Raw genomic sequence first — 17,483 nt, 5'->3', positions numbered from 1 at the left:
TAAAATATTGGAACTGCAAAATGAGGGCTTCAGTGTGTGTAACAATCAGATCATTGACGTTGATATCTCACTGAAATCCGCTAAGATATATTAAATTATCATCATAAGCCCCATCTCAATATATACAGGACAAAATTAGATAACAAATTAGAACAAAAGTCCATAAGTAGATGCAGTGATTAGGGTTTGGAGTAGTTTGTGAAAAGAGACAACACAGAAAAGGGTTTTCGCAAAACACCCAACAATTTTCTGGAACCAACAACTCCAAACCCTAAAAAAATTCTTACAATTAAGGAAATAGAGAGGAGCATGCAAAGGGGAATTAGAGTGATTGTGAAAGGTATTAGTGCTCAGACAGCCAAGGGTTTGTTAATCAGATTCTGGGCAAAAAGACCCAAATCAGAAACTCTAGTCCACAAAATAGGCTCATCACCGCACTCTATTTGGAGAGAGAAAAGTGAAATAAACAATCAAAAGACAACAGAGGGAGAGTATTAAGGATCAAACAGAAATAGAAAACAATAACAATACCAAAAACATATGATTTGGATCCAAAAATCCCTTAGGAACATCCATGAGGCCGGGGTGAGGGAGAGGCAGGCAGAGCGTGAAGAGAGACGATGAGTTTATGCGCTATCGAGTTGTGTATATTTATAGCGAGGGAGGGTATGCTCTTTAGGTTTAGGGTTTGAGAAAGTGGTTGCATTTTTTTCTCTTGGGTTTGTTTTGCCGTGGTTCCGAGGCGGCTGAGTTTAGAACTGATTTGGGTTTTATACGGGGCACAAATGAATGTGGGCTGGACCTAGATGAGTCCAGGCTAGTAGGCCCATAATAGCCCAATTAATCTTTTTTTTTTTTGAATAAACATCTCTGTATTTCATATATGAACTTCCTGATTACAGTTTCTATCATTTTCCAGACTTTTGACAATGAAGTCTGGGATTTCTTCTATCCAAATTTTTTCCCCAGTTAACACTAGAGCCTTCTTTGCCAATGTATGAGCTACAATGTTTTTATCCCTATAATCGAACTGTATAAACCAATCATGCCTATTCTTAAAGACTTTTCTAATATCATCAATTAAAGAACCAACAATAGAGAAGTCTTCTTCTTCACACTGCACAGCCATGATGACTGTCTTGGCATCACCTTCGAAAATCACATTCTGTAAATTAAGATCACTGCAAACCTGTAGTGCCTTCCATAAAGCTTGACATTCTGCCACTTCTGGTGTTCTCACATTCCTTCTACTGTCACATGCAGCAAGCAGAGCTTCCCCTTCCTCATCTCTAATGATCATTCCCATCCCCATTCTATTCAACCTTGTATCCAAAGAGGCATCCCAGTTAACCTTCACAAAGCCAGTTTCAGGACGAATCCAACTTGATTTATTAACTGGTGTTGCTTCCTGCTGAATTTCAGAATTTTCCTTGGTGTTTGCTTGCTTATACTCCTCCAGTGTCACGATTGCTGAAGCTACCAAAACTCTCGGGCAAGATAGTCTCTTCTCAAAAACAAAGGTGTTTCTCCTCAACCAAACTTTTCTGAACATGATGGCTATCTTCTCTAGTTTATCTTTCTCAAAAACTTCTGACATCTTCTCCCATAGCCTCAAGAAATCACCTTCTCCCCTTTTCCATTTCTGAACTCCACTCAGGTCAGAGGCCCACACGTCATTTGCTGCTAGGCAATCCCAAAGCACATGAATAACGGTTTCCTCTTCTCTAGAACAGAGTGGACATAAGGGGTTTTCAGCTATTTTTTTAAGAAACAGGTTCCTCTTTGTAGGAAGTAAATCATTTGCTGCCCTCCATAAGAAAATCTTAACCATATTTGGAACCTCTAGCTTCCAAATGCTCTTCCACCTATTGTTCTCCATTGAAGACTCCCCTTTGCACCTATTTCTCATTTCAAGTTGCAGGTAATATGCACTTTTAATAGTGAAAATCCCTTTCTTTGATGGCCCCCAAACAGCTTTATCTTCAGATAACCCTCTGCCCAGAGGTATACTTAGGATTTGATCTGCTTCTTCTTTTTCAAAGACTGCTTTAACCAGGTTTTCATTCCACTCCCTTCTGTCGTCTATCATCAATTCAGCTACTTTTGAGTCTTCCCTAAGCACTGCTATTGGAGATTGCACTGTATAAGATGAAGGTGTATTCAGCCATTTCTGACCCCAGATTTGAATCTTCTTACCATCACCAACTCTCCACCTTATACCTTCCTTGATTAGACCTCTAGCATTCCATATACTTCTCCATATCAGCGAGGGTTTTTGCCCCAGCTTGACATCAAGAAAGTTATCATTCTTTAGGTATTTCTCCCTGAACACCACTGATGCTAGGGAATTAGGACACTGAATAAGTCTCCATCCTTGTTTTGCTAATAGGGCAAGATTGAAACAATTCAGGTCCCTAAAACCTAACCCACCCTTATCTTTTTGCCCTGCCATCTTGCTCCATTTTCGCCAATGGATGCCCCCTTCCTTCTGATGGTTCCCCCACCAGAATTTGGAAAACATGACATTAATATCGTTGCATAGTTTAAGAGGGAGCTTGAATACACTCATGGTGTAGGTAGGTATGGCCTGCAATACTGCTTTGATTAATATTTCTTTCCCAGCCATAGATAAAAAGTTATTCTTCCAGCTAGATATCTTTTTCCATATTTTTTCCTTGATAGATCTAAAAGTGTTGTATTTAGATCTACCAACAAGTGTAGGTAGTCCTAGATACTTCTCATAGCTGCCACATGCCACTGAGTTGCCAACCTCTAAAATGTATTTTTTGTCCTCCAATGGGGTGTTGCTACTAAAGAAGATAGAAGTCTTATCCTTATTATGGAACTGCCCTGAGGCATTTTCATATCTCTTAAGAATCTCTTGCAGCTCATTCCACTCCCCTAATGTGGCTCTCCCAAACAAGATGCAATCATCTGTAAATAGTAAGTGATTAATAGAAGTACCCCCTCTTGCTACTTGTACCCCTCTTGTAATTCCCCTCTTTTCAGAATGGTTTAGCAAACAACTAAGACCCTCGGCACAAACAATGAATAGGTAGGGTGACAAGGGATCCCCTTGTCTAAGGCCCCTAGAGGGATAAATCCTTTCACCAGGTTTTCCATTGACCAATACTGAATAAGACACAGTTGAGACGCATTTCATGATGAGAATGACCCATCTGTCACAGAAACCTAATTTCCTCAAAACAGCCTCCAAATATCCCCATTCAATTCTATCAAAAGCTTTTGACATGTCAAGTTTAACTGCCATATTCCCTACCTTCCCTTTCTTCCTGGTTTTCATCGAGTGAATCAACTCATAGGCTACCATAGTGTTGTCTAAAATCAATCTTCCAGGTAAAAAAGCACTCTGAGTAGGTGCTATAATAACTGATAGCACTTTTTTGAGTCTATTGGAAATGACTTTAGAAATTAGTTTGTACAGAACATTGCACAGACTAATTGGTCTGTAATCACTCACCAATATAGGCTCATTAACCTTGGGGATCAAAGCCAGAAAAGTGTAATTCAGAGAGGGAATCCAGGAATTACCATTAAGAACTGACAAAGCAGCCTCACATACCTCTTCAGCAATAAGAGACCAGTGACTTTGATAAAAACAAGCCCAATTAATCTAGGTATAAGTTATAACCTCTCAAAACCTTTATATAACCTCCATCATCTCTTCTATGTACATTAATTTTAAGAAAAAAGTTAATTGAACCGATTATGTGCACCGATTTTTTAAAGAATAAAAATATATATATATATATAGAGAAAATGCACCATTGGTGCATATCATCGATCCCTGTAGAGGGATCCTAATTTTATTCTATTAGGAAATTTGTATAAGAATAATGCTACTCATCATCTCAATTTTCATCATCCTCTCATCATCTTATAATGTGCTATTTGATGATTGAAAACTATTTATTATATTTTATTTATGAACTTATAATTTAATGTCACATCATGAGATGATGAGAGGATGATGAAAAAATATATGATAAATAGATTTTTTTTTTATATGAAGAGTATTTCAATATAAAAGGGAGAAACCATCGACTAGATGATAATCATAGAGCTACTTTTACAAAAAAAAAATATATAAAATAAAACTAACTAATTGAACCCAAAAAAAAAAAAACCACAACTCGAAACTACAATAAAAGAGAGAGATTCTTAACATGTAAAGAAGATTATAAAAAAAGAACTTATTTTTTTAATTAATAAAACTGAACGTGATATGTCGTGCCACATCAAATAAAGTCAAGTTTTAATTTGCAAAACATTTCTCAATAACCCAAACACATGTACTATCCTCGAACACATGATCTGCCTAACTCATGCAAACAGCTCCTCTCAAACCTCAAGAACATGCCAATTGAGATTAGATTTCCTCTTTTTTTTTTTTTTTTTTTAATCCCTTTATGATTGGAGGGTAGTGGCACTATAAACAACAAAAGATTTCAAAGGAATAACCTGCCGTTTGAAAAACAGAGAGAGCCAATAGGAAATAAAATCATATTATAGTGGTTTGGTGTTAATTAATGAAAAGTCACATCCCTTTTTACAAGCGCACTCTTTTTTTTTTAATGGAGCCGTTAGCCAAAACAATAATTCACAATTCAAGTAACCGTTGTCGGTCCAATAAATTAAACAACGGTTAAAGTGGTTAGACGTCCCATGAAAAATTAACCATCTATAATCTATATTATTAACAAACATAGAAATGATATTAACAGTGTGAGATGCGAAGTTTCGTGTGGGTCCGCAACCATTGTACGAGTAAGGTTTCTAGCTGTATACGTTGATATATATTTGTAAAAAAGTCTTTTGTCGTATTTGTATATAAAAAGCCAAATGTCCTTTTTTTTTTTTTTTTTTTAAGTAGGACTCATTTGGATAGAGATGAGATATTTTAGATGAATTAAATAAAATATTATTTTTTAATATTATTATTGTTTTAAAATTTAAAAAAAGTTAAATTGTTTATTATATTTTGTATGAGAATTTAGAAAAATTATAATAATGAGATGAGATGAAATGAGATGTATTGAAAGTATTTCTGTATCCAAACAAAGCCTTAGAGTGCATATACTATACCAATTACGAACTCGTTTGGATAGTGAGATGAGATAAAATGATTTTAGATGAGTTAAATAAAATATTATTAGAATATTATTTTTTTAATATTATTATTGTTTTGAAATTTGAAAAGTTAAATTATTTATTATATTTTATATACAAATTTAAAAAAATTATAATGATAAAATGAGATGATATGATATGATATGATTTCTGTATCAAACTAGCCCTACGATCTCAAAAGTTTTTGTCCAAACTTTAGGTTTAAAGTGAAAGAGAGAGCACAAAAAATGAGGTCTCTGGTATGTGAATCGTCTAAGCCACATTATATATATAAATATATATTTGTTTTGCCTCAACTAAGTATTAAAATTCAGACAACTTTGGGATTTTAAATTGCTATTTGTAGGCGTCGACTCTGCAAGTTAGTAGCATGGTCGAGAGGACCAAACTAATGTGCGGAAGAAATATTGAATAACTTAATATTATTGCTCACACATCTTTACGTTTACATAGACAGTATTATATACAAGATGATCAACATAATTACAGAAATAAAACAGGATAGAATGAGCCATTAGTGGGTCAACTCCATGAATCATGGAGGCTTGATATTCGGCTGAATATCATGTTGTGCAGATATGGCTTGATCCTTGGATGCTCTGCCATGCTTTGTGGAGAGGATATCTTAGCTTGGTGACTTGGTCTTCGGTGACATTGATGTCATCGTCATTATGTGCAGCTAACCATGTTTTGAACTAAACAATTTTTGATAAAAGTTATATTTTAGTTATATGTTAAATTATGTACATTTGGTGGTATCATATACAGTAATTGGTGTCATAAAATAAATTTTATATATGAAATCATCACTTGTCTTAAAAAGTTAAAATGAGGGGAAGATGTAGATTTTATTATTTATTTTATATCTTAACACTCGTCCTCACGTATGAGCCAAACTCTCCCTCAATAAATAGTCTAATACATAGAATATTTAATTAAACGTGGGTGGAGTGTAGAATTAGAGACGTTCAAACTCAGGACTTGGTTCTGTTGCTATGTGAAATCACCAATTATCTCAAAAATTTAAACTGATGATAGAAATAAATTTTATTATTCATTTTATATCTTAACACTATTATATGCTCGGATAAGGAAATATACACAATTTATGATAGTTGACTCTCTTGTGCAGCTGCCATGATCTGTGATGAAGAGCGGTCCTCTTGAATAATTCATGGCTTGACAGGAGGGATACTAACATGAACTATGAGACATAAATTATTCCAAGAGAAATGGACTGTTAAAAAAAAAAAACAGAGCAACAAAAACCCAGCAGAGGAAAAAAGAAATTACAAGGATTGCCAAAACAATTGTCCACATCCATTGCTAAATTTGCTATGCAGTTTTTAATCGTACTATTGCTACACAGACTTGCACCCAGAACCCTAAAAGATGGTCCCGAAATCATAATCAATCTGCAAATTTATCATCAATACTGGGTAACCATTTTTTCTCTCTTGATTAGTTTTTATTACATGAAAAAATTCTTTCAGGAGAAGAAGAAAGGGACACCAGAACAAAACCTATTTATTCACCCAACATTACGAGGAAACCACGCCAAATTACGATATGAAACGATTACAACCAAGAAATTTAACCCACTAAATAACCCAGAAAAAAAAAAGAAAATAACTCAGCTATTAACCACTGCACAGTGCTTTCTTATCTCGCCCTCTGTCCCGGTCTTAACTTTGACCCGACCCATTTTCTCCATAGACTTGGCAAATTCGGAGTGGAAATCTTCAAGCGGTCCTTGAAGCAGTTGGGTGATATAAGACTTGGAAGTGGGGTTTGTAGTTAAAGCAGCATCTGATTGGAATATACCCCTTCTCTTTAGCAGGAGACTGTAGTAGCTAAGGTCAAATGTTCTGTGGCTTCCTGGATCCATTTCAAGAAGGGTTGTATTATCAGTAGGAGTTTTGCACTTTCTTGCCTTGAGATTGGCAGCATATTCACTGTCCAGAGCTGGGTCCTGATCTCCCACCCCAGTGAAATTGTAGAGTCGGTTAGAGATGGATAAGCAACGAGTAATGCCAATGGTGTGAGCTCCTGAAATAATTTGTTGACTGTGTTAGTGCCATTGAATTGAGTGTGTTACTGATAAAATCTCCTTAAGTTATTGTCCGAAGTTGAGGGTATTAATCGAGAGATATATAAAGTGAATCCTATATGATTTATCATGTCATGTTTAAATGTTTTAAGATCCATTTTCCGTGTCCATCTCTCTGTCGCTTAAGGTATTCAAATTCAGACAAAAACTTGAGGGAACTTGATGCACGGAAAGTTACTCGGAAATTAAGGAGAATGTTTAGCTTAATTACCAGACAGCAAGACCAAGTCTTTTAAATCAAGACCCTGGTTACCAAAGAGTGTTTGGAGGTTGGAGAAGTTGCTAGTTGGAGGTGGGATGTTGGCCAGCGCTTCTGAGGCCATTGAGATTGTCCCATCTCTTCGACCAGTTGGAACTTTCCAAAATGGCCCTCCCTGAGGAACATAACACATAAATAATTAAAAATAGTTCATTTCATTAATCAGAAAGAAAGATCATGGAAGTGGGTTTGTTTTTCATTTTTGTTTTTTGGGGTCCTTACAGTGGCCACAACAGAATCTCTTGCAATCAAAGCAACTGTATCTGCACAAGAAACTATGCCAGGACATTCGGCTTCAAGAAGGCTCTTCACTCTGTCAATGAAGTCAAAACCTCTCAGCGATAGATTTGGACCGCCAGACTTCTCAGCTTGGTTGCTCGACGTCGTGTTCAGAAGCAAAGATGCATCACAACCCTATGAAAATGGGAAAAAAATTGAACTCATGTCATCAATTATTCTGAAGTAGCTCAAAAAAGCATAGTAGAAGTAAAAAAGTTAACGTGAAAAGAGAGGACAGTACAGACCCTGACAAAGCAGTCATGGAAGTGCATTCTTATGAAGGCAGCTGCCAACGACGGAGCATTATGGATGTGCTCATGGACGAAGTTTAGAACAATCTTCTCTGCTTTTGGGCAGCTCTTAGAGTAAAAACCCAGCTGCAGTTGAGCTTCTGAACAAACGACAGATCCTAAGACACCAATGAATATGATAGCGACATAACGCATCGCTCCCATTTTCAAGACTGAATTACTGCAATTACTTGATCTTTTGTGGGAAGCAACGTCAATCATGTACATTGTGATTCAGAAAGTCCGAGCAGCAATTTATAAACGTAACTTAACTTTAGCTACAGATCATCATAAGAATCAATATTATTATATCAGACAGGCTAACTAACATGTGCTAGAAGGTAACACCCTGTCATGCTGTACCCCATTTTACATATTTATATATTCTAGACTACTGTTAAAAAATATGACTCGTTAGGGCTACTCCCGGGCACGATATTAAGGTAAGTAGGATCCAAAACCAGGGCCTCGTTACAGGAAAGAGAGAACATTGTCCTTTACATGGTAATTAAATGGGAAACCATGGATCAGTACTGTAGGCATAGGTTGTCTCTATAACATTAATTGTAAGTTGAATGGATTAACAGTGACGATTTTAGAAGGAGTTGGACGCGGCGGCCTTGACGTATCATGTGCAGATGTATTTGGTGGAGAAAGCTCTTTTTTCTAGACTAAAATAGTAAATATTATTTAAGCAGAATGAAATCATGATATGCTTAACCTGCTCCCTATATACGGTGGAAATTTGTCATATTGCTGATGAACTACTGGGCCAGTTTCATCGTGATCGTGTATTATTATTGGCTACTTGTTGCCAGGCTGCCAACCATGCAAAGCACAGAACCTGCAGAAAACATCGTCATAAAATAGGTCGTGCCGACACTTGAAGAATAAAATGGTGTATATAAGATGTATTGTTTAAGAGAATCAGTTCTTATTACAGAAGCAAACAGTACTGGTACTGTATGAGAAAAGACTATCTAACAGAAAGGGCTTCAGATCACAAAATTAATGACCAAGTCAAAAGGGTTTGGTGATTATTTCTTCAAAATGTTATATATGGCATATAATAAGTTCTGAATAACATCGAGGAATTTGTCAGGGAATCTGCATTTTAATGCATCGGGTTTAGAACAAATTATATATATAAAATTTGCTTAATTAATCACTGTCGACCTGTCGTTTACTTTCTAGTACTCATCTTTAAGCAATTAAGAGGACGGACCCTGAAGGTTAGGGTGGTTTGGAAGCAAGAATTTCATTCTTGTTGCGTTCTTCTTTATTTATTTATTTATTTTTTAAAATAGAAACTTTCATTTCAGAATTACAAGTGGCTAAATAAATTCAGGAACATCCATGATAAGGATAACATAGGCGACATAAGTTCTCCTTGTACAGTACTCTTGAGAGCATTTACAATTTGCTTACATAGCATCACCTTCTAATTCCATGTCACGGCATCCCAGCTCCAGAGTAAAACGTAGTACTGTTGTATATAATATGCCCCCAAGCTTATGCTATTGTATGCAAAGCACAGAAAACTTAATCTCAGTGACATTCTTGATGCAAGAACTTGACCTCTATAATCTCTTACAGTAATTCCAATACCAATCATCTAGATATATCTGAAGCTATATCCCAATTGATTTTGGCTGAAAACTCCTTTGGAAACTCCTAGGTATAGAGGAAAGCTAGTCTATGGTCAATGCTGATATTATAATATACTATTACCACTTATTCTTATCATTTGGAGTTATCGCTATGATTTTTTAATTTTTTTTTATAATTTGTTTACTTGATAATTAAGAAAATATTTTTTAATAATATTATAATATTTTTTATTTTTTTAAAAAATATATAAAATATGAAAATATATATAAAAAAATGATAATATAACTAACGATAGCTCCCGGCTGGAGCTGGCCACCCTATACCATTATACCATTAGTCTTTCACTTTGATAGATCTGAATTTAAAATGAAATAATACTTTATTAGAGTTATTCGAGATTTGATAAAAATAAATTTGAAATAGTATTATACCATTAGCTGGCCATGTCCTGCAAACTTATAAGCAAGCCACATGATCCATCCATGCATGAGCTATTTTTGCAAGTGAGCCATGTGAATATCTTACGCAGCTCTTTAGTTTTATTCGAATCGCATCTTTATTCATTCAATATCCCATGTACCCTCCACTTATTTTCACTTAATTTTACATGCACATGCACTGATCTGCTAAATTTTATTTGCCGAGAAATGTTATCAGTACTACAAGAAAATAGTTTTTTCATGCCAACTATTTCCTGTCAAAAAGATTATTTTCTATTAAAATGAATCTATTTTTGTCCCAAATGATCATTTTTATCGTAAATAATTTGTCTCAAATGCCCTATTTTTTTGTAGTGTATATATATTTACTCATAGATTTTATAAAAATAAATTTATAAATTAATATAATTTAATGTGAAATATTAAATTATAATTTTTTTTAAAAATTATAAAGTAAATCTAATGTCTCACATTAGCACATCAGTTTATAAATTTACTATTATATGATGTATATATAGATCAATTACTTCTCTTATTTGTTTTCCTTTAAACGCAGAAACAATAACTTATAAGATCTGGCCACGGTCACTAAATGCCTAAACTCATATAGCAATAACGGATAACATCAACGATAAATACATATTTCACTCTATATATAATCAATATGTGTTAGGGTCACCGAGTAAGATGATCCTTGCATTGTATTGATAGTGTAAATTGTACTTATTTTTCAAATATTTATTAAATTCCTTTAAACATTTTAAAAAAGTTCACAAACTCATTAAAAAATATTTTCTTAATCATTAAATTAAATAAAAAAAACAATATTAGTCATTTTTGGGGTCACCATTCTCGATGTCCCCCAACATTTTCATTTATATTATAACTTGATAAGTAAAATTTCACATACTATGTTATCTCACTCTTATTTTATTGTAATGAGTAGGCATTAATATTGTCCATCTATCTTTAATTTATTTTATTTTTAAATAAATAATAGATAAGATAAATACTTTAGTTATAAAGAGATCTCTAGAAGTAAACGTCATGTCAGTTACTTTTATAAAAATCTATTTACAACTGTAATACTTCTCATTAGAAACGATAGAAAAGTACAAAATTTATAAAAATGAGATAATATTAGTATAATAGCAGTATAATATCTAGCATTACTCAATCAGATGCATCACATCATCCATATACAACCGACGGCTTGACATTCATGATTATTTAGGTTATAAGGTTTAGATAGTGAGTTGAGATGAAATGAGTTGAAATAAAGGTTAAAAGTTAAATAAAATATTATTAGAATATTATTTTTTAATATTATTATTTTGGAATTTAAAATGGTTGAATTGTTTATTGTATTTTATTTAAAAATTTATGAAAATTATAATAATGAAATGGATTGAGAGTGTTTCTCAATTCAAACTGAGCTTAATCAAGTAATATAATGTGACAGATTTGATAACTTAGAGTGTAAAGTGTAAAAGTAATAGTGAAAAGTTAAAATCTTCTAAAAAACTTTCTCCATCTTCTATGATTAGTGTGCATTGCCATCCTAATTGAACTAGCAGTATGCATCTTAGAGCACTAGTAATGGGCTCAACAAAGTCAAAATTTGACCAAAATTTAATTAAATTACACAAAAAGATTGTAGTGGACTCAACAAATGAATAGTAAATTTAACTTTCAATATATTCACTGGCCAATTTTGTTGAGCTTTTGAGCCCCCAGCTGCTGGCCAAAACAATATTTTGGCATAAAAAATTCTCCTTCTGCGTGCTATTCCTTTCGCCCGTTTCACTTGAAGCGCGCTTTTCATTCGCTTTGGCCTTCTCCCTCACTCTTGGGTTACGCGACCAACTTTCACAGAGACACTTGAGGCATAAGGCAGGTAAATCTGGTCTTCTCCCTCAGTACGATTTTTCAAACGGAAAACCCAAGCCCATCTATTTATAAACCCATTTACAGGTGACCCACGATTTCATTCTTTTATTTTCATCTTCATCTCCAAATACAAGTAAACCCACATCCTTGCCACATCCTTGATCCTCATCCACAAACGAGTGCTCTTTCCAGCAATCGAACAATTTTGCCCAAATCTCACGCCGCCTTTGTCTGCCACCGTCGCAGCCCATTTTTTTTTTTTTTTTTATAAAATGGAATGTGGATGAGGATTTTTTTTTCTAGAATATGGAAATCTAGTTTGTGATGTTTGGGCATACTTTATGATGGTAAAGAAGAATTTTGGACTTTTTTGTCAACAAGAACAAATCAGTAGAAGAACTAAGTTGCTAGTCAGAGTAGATGATAGTAGTTTTTTTCATAATCCATATTTTAATAAAATAATGATAAATTTGTTGAGCGTGTTATTTGATATTGTTAAAAAATGATTAACTAAATTTATAAAAATAAATTTTTAAATTTTGATTAAAGTTTATTGAATTCACTACTAATTAGTTAATAAATTATACGTCCACAAGTTTTGAGAAGAAAAATAAAAAATAATGAATATTTTGCAAGAGTCTCGTGAAACTGACAAAATTAACAATCATAAAATTACAGCCTAGTTAATAGAGAAATACTTTTTGTCCCCGAAAATGAGTCTCGAATTTGTGTCCTGAATGACTTTTTTTTTTTTTTTTTTTACTTAGTGATTGAGAAAGTATTTTTTAATGATGTTGTATTTTTTTTAAATATTTATGATGATTAAAAAAATACATAAAATAAATAAAATAAATTGTTCGGGATCCTTATTCAAATCCATCGAATAGCTAATAAATAGTGTTATGATGGAATCTTTTTGAAAACAGGCCCCCGATCGCCAGGGCATGTATTCTTCTTGTAGAAGCTCAGTTACATGCAATTCTTGTCCATTACCGAGTTTTAAGAGAAAAAGATAAAAGTACATAGCCATTGGCCAATGTCTTCTCTCCCCTGAATGAGTACCGAAAGGGAAGGAGGAAGGAGACCATTATCACTGTACTGTAAAAGATTTTATGCTTTATAAAAAGTACTTTTCAAGTACGGGGAACTTGGAAAGAACTTGGGGAGTTTTGGTGGTTGCATTTCATGCTTTTAACGGAGTACAAGAAAAATTTTAAGTTCCACCAACCAAGACTGACTGTAGAATTAGTTTCCCACCATTGTCATTTTCATCCCGCAGCTTATTCCGTTTAGATATAAAAATATTTTTTTATCTTATTTTTTTATTATATATTTTTTTAAATTTTTATACAAAATATAATAAACAGTTTAATTTTTTTAAATTTTAAAATAATAATAATATTAAAAAATAATATTCTAATAATATTTTATTTAATTTTTAATTTTCATTTAAAACCATCTCATCTCATTTCAGTATCTAAAGTACTATACCTTATATTAACGTATCATACTAACGCAGCATTATTTATAACATGTTATTTTAAAAAATAAAAGTAGATTTAATGGTTGATAGATAACGCCGCATCAACATAATGTGATGAAAGTAATATGAGAGTTTGGCATAACACAATTTAGATACATTAATGCATTGATATTTTTAGAGATTCTTTGATGCTAACAACTTTCAAGTGGGTTTTGCATGAAATTATGGTAGCTCACAGCACACAATAATGCAATCAGAATGAACATAACATGCATGATACAGATAGGAACTCTCATTCTCCTGACATGACTCTTGAACTTAAATTCCGTGGTTCTCACTAAATTATTGAATATGCCTTCAGTTTAGCAGAACTAAGCTGTTTGCCTGAAAAGTGTCTGTTCTTGGTTCTTTTCTTTGCGCGCTGCTAGCTAATCCCTCAGACATAGGAACTAAACAGCAGGCTACATTTCAGGGACACAATGAGGGTAATAGTTGTTACTAGGGCACATCAATTTGTGATTGACGTGGGTCTCCAAGAACCTGTTCTTGAAATCAAAGGGAAGATAGAACAACTCTTTGGTGTCCCTGTGGCGTCCCAAACTCTCTCAGTATTAGGATGGGAATTGGTGGATGGACTTGACATGGAAGACTATCCAATTGTCACTGAAGGTACTAAAATTGATCTCACCATCAAATCCCTCCTTATGCTGCCTCCACTAAACCATTGTAGTAGAATCCAAATTGTAGTGAAATTCTCGGCTCGGCAGTTTAACATAGAGGTAGAGGCAACAGAAACAGTGCGTAGTCTTAAAGAGAAAATTCATATCATGGATGGAACACCTCTCAAAAGAATGTCACTTTTCTATTCTGGGATGGAGTTGGAAGATTTACGCAATCTAAACGAGTATGGAGTACGCGAGTTTTCGGAAATAGTTGTGTTCCTCAAGAGCATGCAGAATCGTATGAGTGATGAACCTCCATCAGCAAGGTTGAGTCTTGTGGTGCAAACTTCTTCTAGTTTGCTTAATGCAGCTAGGATTCCTTTGGAAATGATCAAGGACTCATGCACTGTTAATGAGTTGAGGCAGATATTATTGAGCAGAGAAATTCTTCCTATTGATGATTATTTGTTCATCCACAAGCAGAGGATAATGCGTGACAATTGCAGCCTCCGGTGGCATGGTGTTGAGAATGGGGACTGTCTCTATGTGTTTAAAGGGACTGTTAGTCGAAGTGGAAGCTGCTAGCTGATCAGATGCTGCATGTTTCTATGCCATGCATTGCTAGAACCTGAATAAATGTAATTGAGGAATTTACTAGAGATAGGCTAGCTATATCTAGCTTGAAGATAAAAGAGCATTTTCTTCATTTACATCTCATAAATTTTATTTGGATGATATTAATGCCAAAATAATTAATGAATTAAAAGGCTCCTATATTATATCGAGGTATCCATTTTATGACAACTCTCAATAACTTGTCCTCTATTTTGGTGTGTTTAGCGTGACTAGCTAGCTAGTATTTCTCGCAATTGCGATGGCTTCATTATTTCTTCATGTTAAAAAAAAAAAAAAAAGATTTTTTTATCCATTTTTTTTCAAGACTTAAACTATAACAGAAATTGATTTCTTAGAATAAAATATGTGATGCATTTGATATATATACACATAAATGAATTAGAGCTATTTGAAACAAAATGGAGATCATGGCGATCGAATTTCTGAAATGTAAAGTAAATGCATCCATATGTAAATCATATCTATCTATATATCTATATATATAGGGTCATACAAAGTGGATGATCTTATTGTTATGGATCAAAGCAATTTGATGAATTACTTCTAAAAGTTCACATTGGAATAATGCTAGTTGATGAGAGTTACTACGTAAACAAACAAACAAAAAAAAAATTAAATTCATTAATTGGGTTATAAAATGCAACTAGATCTAGAATGAATTGACAATCAGAACATATATATATATATATATATATATATATATAGATAAAACTTATAAGTGGGGTCTCGAAAAACAAGTAATTTCTGCTGGCCTTTATCTATTTTTTGGGTTCATATATAGGGTTTTTATTAGTTGGAATTTCCGGTTATCATCAAAGAAAGTCCATCCTAGCTAGCATTTATCATATCAATGAAAATGAAAAGAGGGAAGAAAGAAGAAAAAACTCATATATAATTAATTGCAACTGGCCGGTACGTATGTATTAGTATCAGTTTATTATACATGCATGATTCTAATTGTAGCTAGTTATTCTTTTAGTACATTACTACTGATCTCTCTTTGATGTATAAACAAGTGATTCTCTTCTATTTGATCAAAATGACATAAAAATCGTAAATAAAAACAAAAAACAAAACGAACAAGTCAATATTCGTTGCCTTTTCTTCCATTTTGTTCGGCAAAGGAACAGGACGTTCTATCTAGCTAGCTAGCTAGCCCAAGAGAGAATCAGGCCAAGAGAACGCAAACTGATCATGGGTGGATGGATCATGATCAAGGGGATTGAAAAAGAGATAAATATGTGACCCATCTTGGACCCCATAATCCATGAGCAAAACGCCATCTTCATCAGTACTGGTCATCAGAGAGGTATGATTGGTGTCAAGCATCAGGATGAGACGGTGAAAAGGGAGCTCTTGCTGGGCCTCAATTTCCCTCTTTAGATCGGCAAGTGTGGCATCGTTGCCGACTTGGATGTAGAATAGAGTTCCTGTTAAGTTCTCAACGACCACCCTCATTCTGATCCAGAGATCAGAACTGGCTTTGTTTGTACCAATATTCAGTCTCGCACTGTAAGAAAAAGAGAGATCTGATGATCAGGCAAACTGCATGCATGTACGTAGACGTTGTAAGGTGGTGTTCACGTATGCTGCATTCTCGCTAGTTAGTTTGTAAGCATGCACAAGAGATGGGAGTGCCTTGATCAGAAATGTTTTTCGTCCTATATTGTATACTCTCTAACCACGCGTCTTATATATATATAGCATGTTTCAAGTAATTATTGATAAGATAATTTTTTTGTTCCTTTATTAATTAGTGGATTTTAATACTAAAATAATATTAATTTGATTATATTTAAAATTTCATGTCCCATCATCAACGAGTATATAAATTTGAATGATAAGATAGAAAACTTTTAAATCCCAATTTGTTGGTGCAAAAAAAGTAAAACTAATTTTTATATTAGATTTTTTCGTATCTAATTTCACAAATTAATATTTTATATTTAAAGTTATTTAAATAAAAATTCATTTAAAATAAGACGCATCAATTGATATAGTCGAAGATAACAAAATTCAGATAAAATATATATAATATCTCTCTATAATTTGTCTCTATTAAAAATAATCAAACATGGCTATTTTAAGCCTGTAAGGACTAACGACCCAAGAGGCCCATAACCGTTCCGACTTCTGAAAGACCATTCAACAATAGGCAAAAGTAAAGTATTTGATAAGTCACACCAAGATCAAGTTTTCTTACAGAACCGGGTGCCCATGACGCGAACTCAGCTCTTAGTTGGTTTCTCATTAACCATGGACCAAACCCATGGGCTGTTGATGAGGAAAGGATACAGAAGTCGTCAGATTTTCTCTCTCCAGAAGGAATGCAGTTTTTTCAATCTCCATCAAAATCTAAATTTCATCCATTGTATTAAGAGATATGTGAGACCATAAGAATGTACAATCATCAACCATAATAAATTTCACCTCCAAAACAATTTGTAGACGTAGACTTTCATGTTGAACCATAAAAGAAATATGAGCCACCACGCAAGTTGCAGCACTTCACCAGGTTTGGTAGAAGCACCTCCTCCACGTCACCTTCTTTAGCCACAAGTAGTGTCGACCCCAAGTCCTACTCCCCAACAAGAAGCCTCCCCCCAACCAAAATAGGGCACCTCACATGGTGCATATGTGATGTTGAGACCTATTACCTTGCTCCAACTGTC

At 34.0% G+C, this 17,483-nt stretch overlaps 2 protein-coding genes and 2 non-coding genes across 4 annotated transcripts; 1 reads left to right on the top strand and 3 right to left on the bottom strand.

Annotated features, from left to right (window-relative positions):
* Nucleotides 1–24: 24 nt before the first annotated feature.
* Nucleotides 25–111, bottom strand: LOC118349759. The gene has a single exon (XR_004802677.1). It is a non-coding gene; the product is annotated as a small nucleolar RNA R11/Z151 (small nucleolar RNA).
* A 231-nt stretch (nucleotides 112–342) lies between these two features.
* LOC118349757 lies at nucleotides 343–442 on the bottom strand. The gene has a single exon (XR_004802675.1). It is a non-coding gene; the product is annotated as a small nucleolar RNA Z157/R69/R10 (small nucleolar RNA).
* Nucleotides 443–6,656: 6,214 nt separating this feature from the next.
* LOC109020639 (peroxidase 3-like) lies at nucleotides 6,657–8,347 on the bottom strand. The gene is made up of 4 exons (XM_019003147.2): nucleotides 8,045–8,347; nucleotides 7,743–7,934; nucleotides 7,473–7,635; nucleotides 6,657–7,200 (listed from the first exon to the last, which is right to left on the bottom strand). Exons 1-4 carry the CDS (start codon nucleotides 8,315–8,317, stop codon nucleotides 6,785–6,787), a joined length of 1,044 nt encoding a protein of 347 aa, XP_018858692.1. The 5' UTR covers nucleotides 8,318–8,347; the 3' UTR covers nucleotides 6,657–6,784.
* A 5,645-nt stretch (nucleotides 8,348–13,992) lies between these two features.
* LOC108981894 (polyubiquitin-like) lies at nucleotides 13,993–14,760 on the top strand. Its single transcript, XM_018953148.2, has one exon. It carries the CDS (start codon nucleotides 13,993–13,995, stop codon nucleotides 14,758–14,760), a length of 768 nt encoding a protein of 255 aa, XP_018808693.1.
* The last annotated feature ends 2,723 nt before the right edge of the window (nucleotides 14,761–17,483 follow it).

This window comes from Juglans regia, chromosome 10 (genome assembly GCF_001411555.2).
Source record: "Juglans regia cultivar Chandler chromosome 10, Walnut 2.0, whole genome shotgun sequence".
Lineage (NCBI taxonomy): Eukaryota > Viridiplantae > Streptophyta > Magnoliopsida > Fagales > Juglandaceae > Juglans > Juglans regia.
Note: the sequence above shows the minus strand (reverse complement) of the source record. Positions and strands in the feature narration are given on the sequence as shown.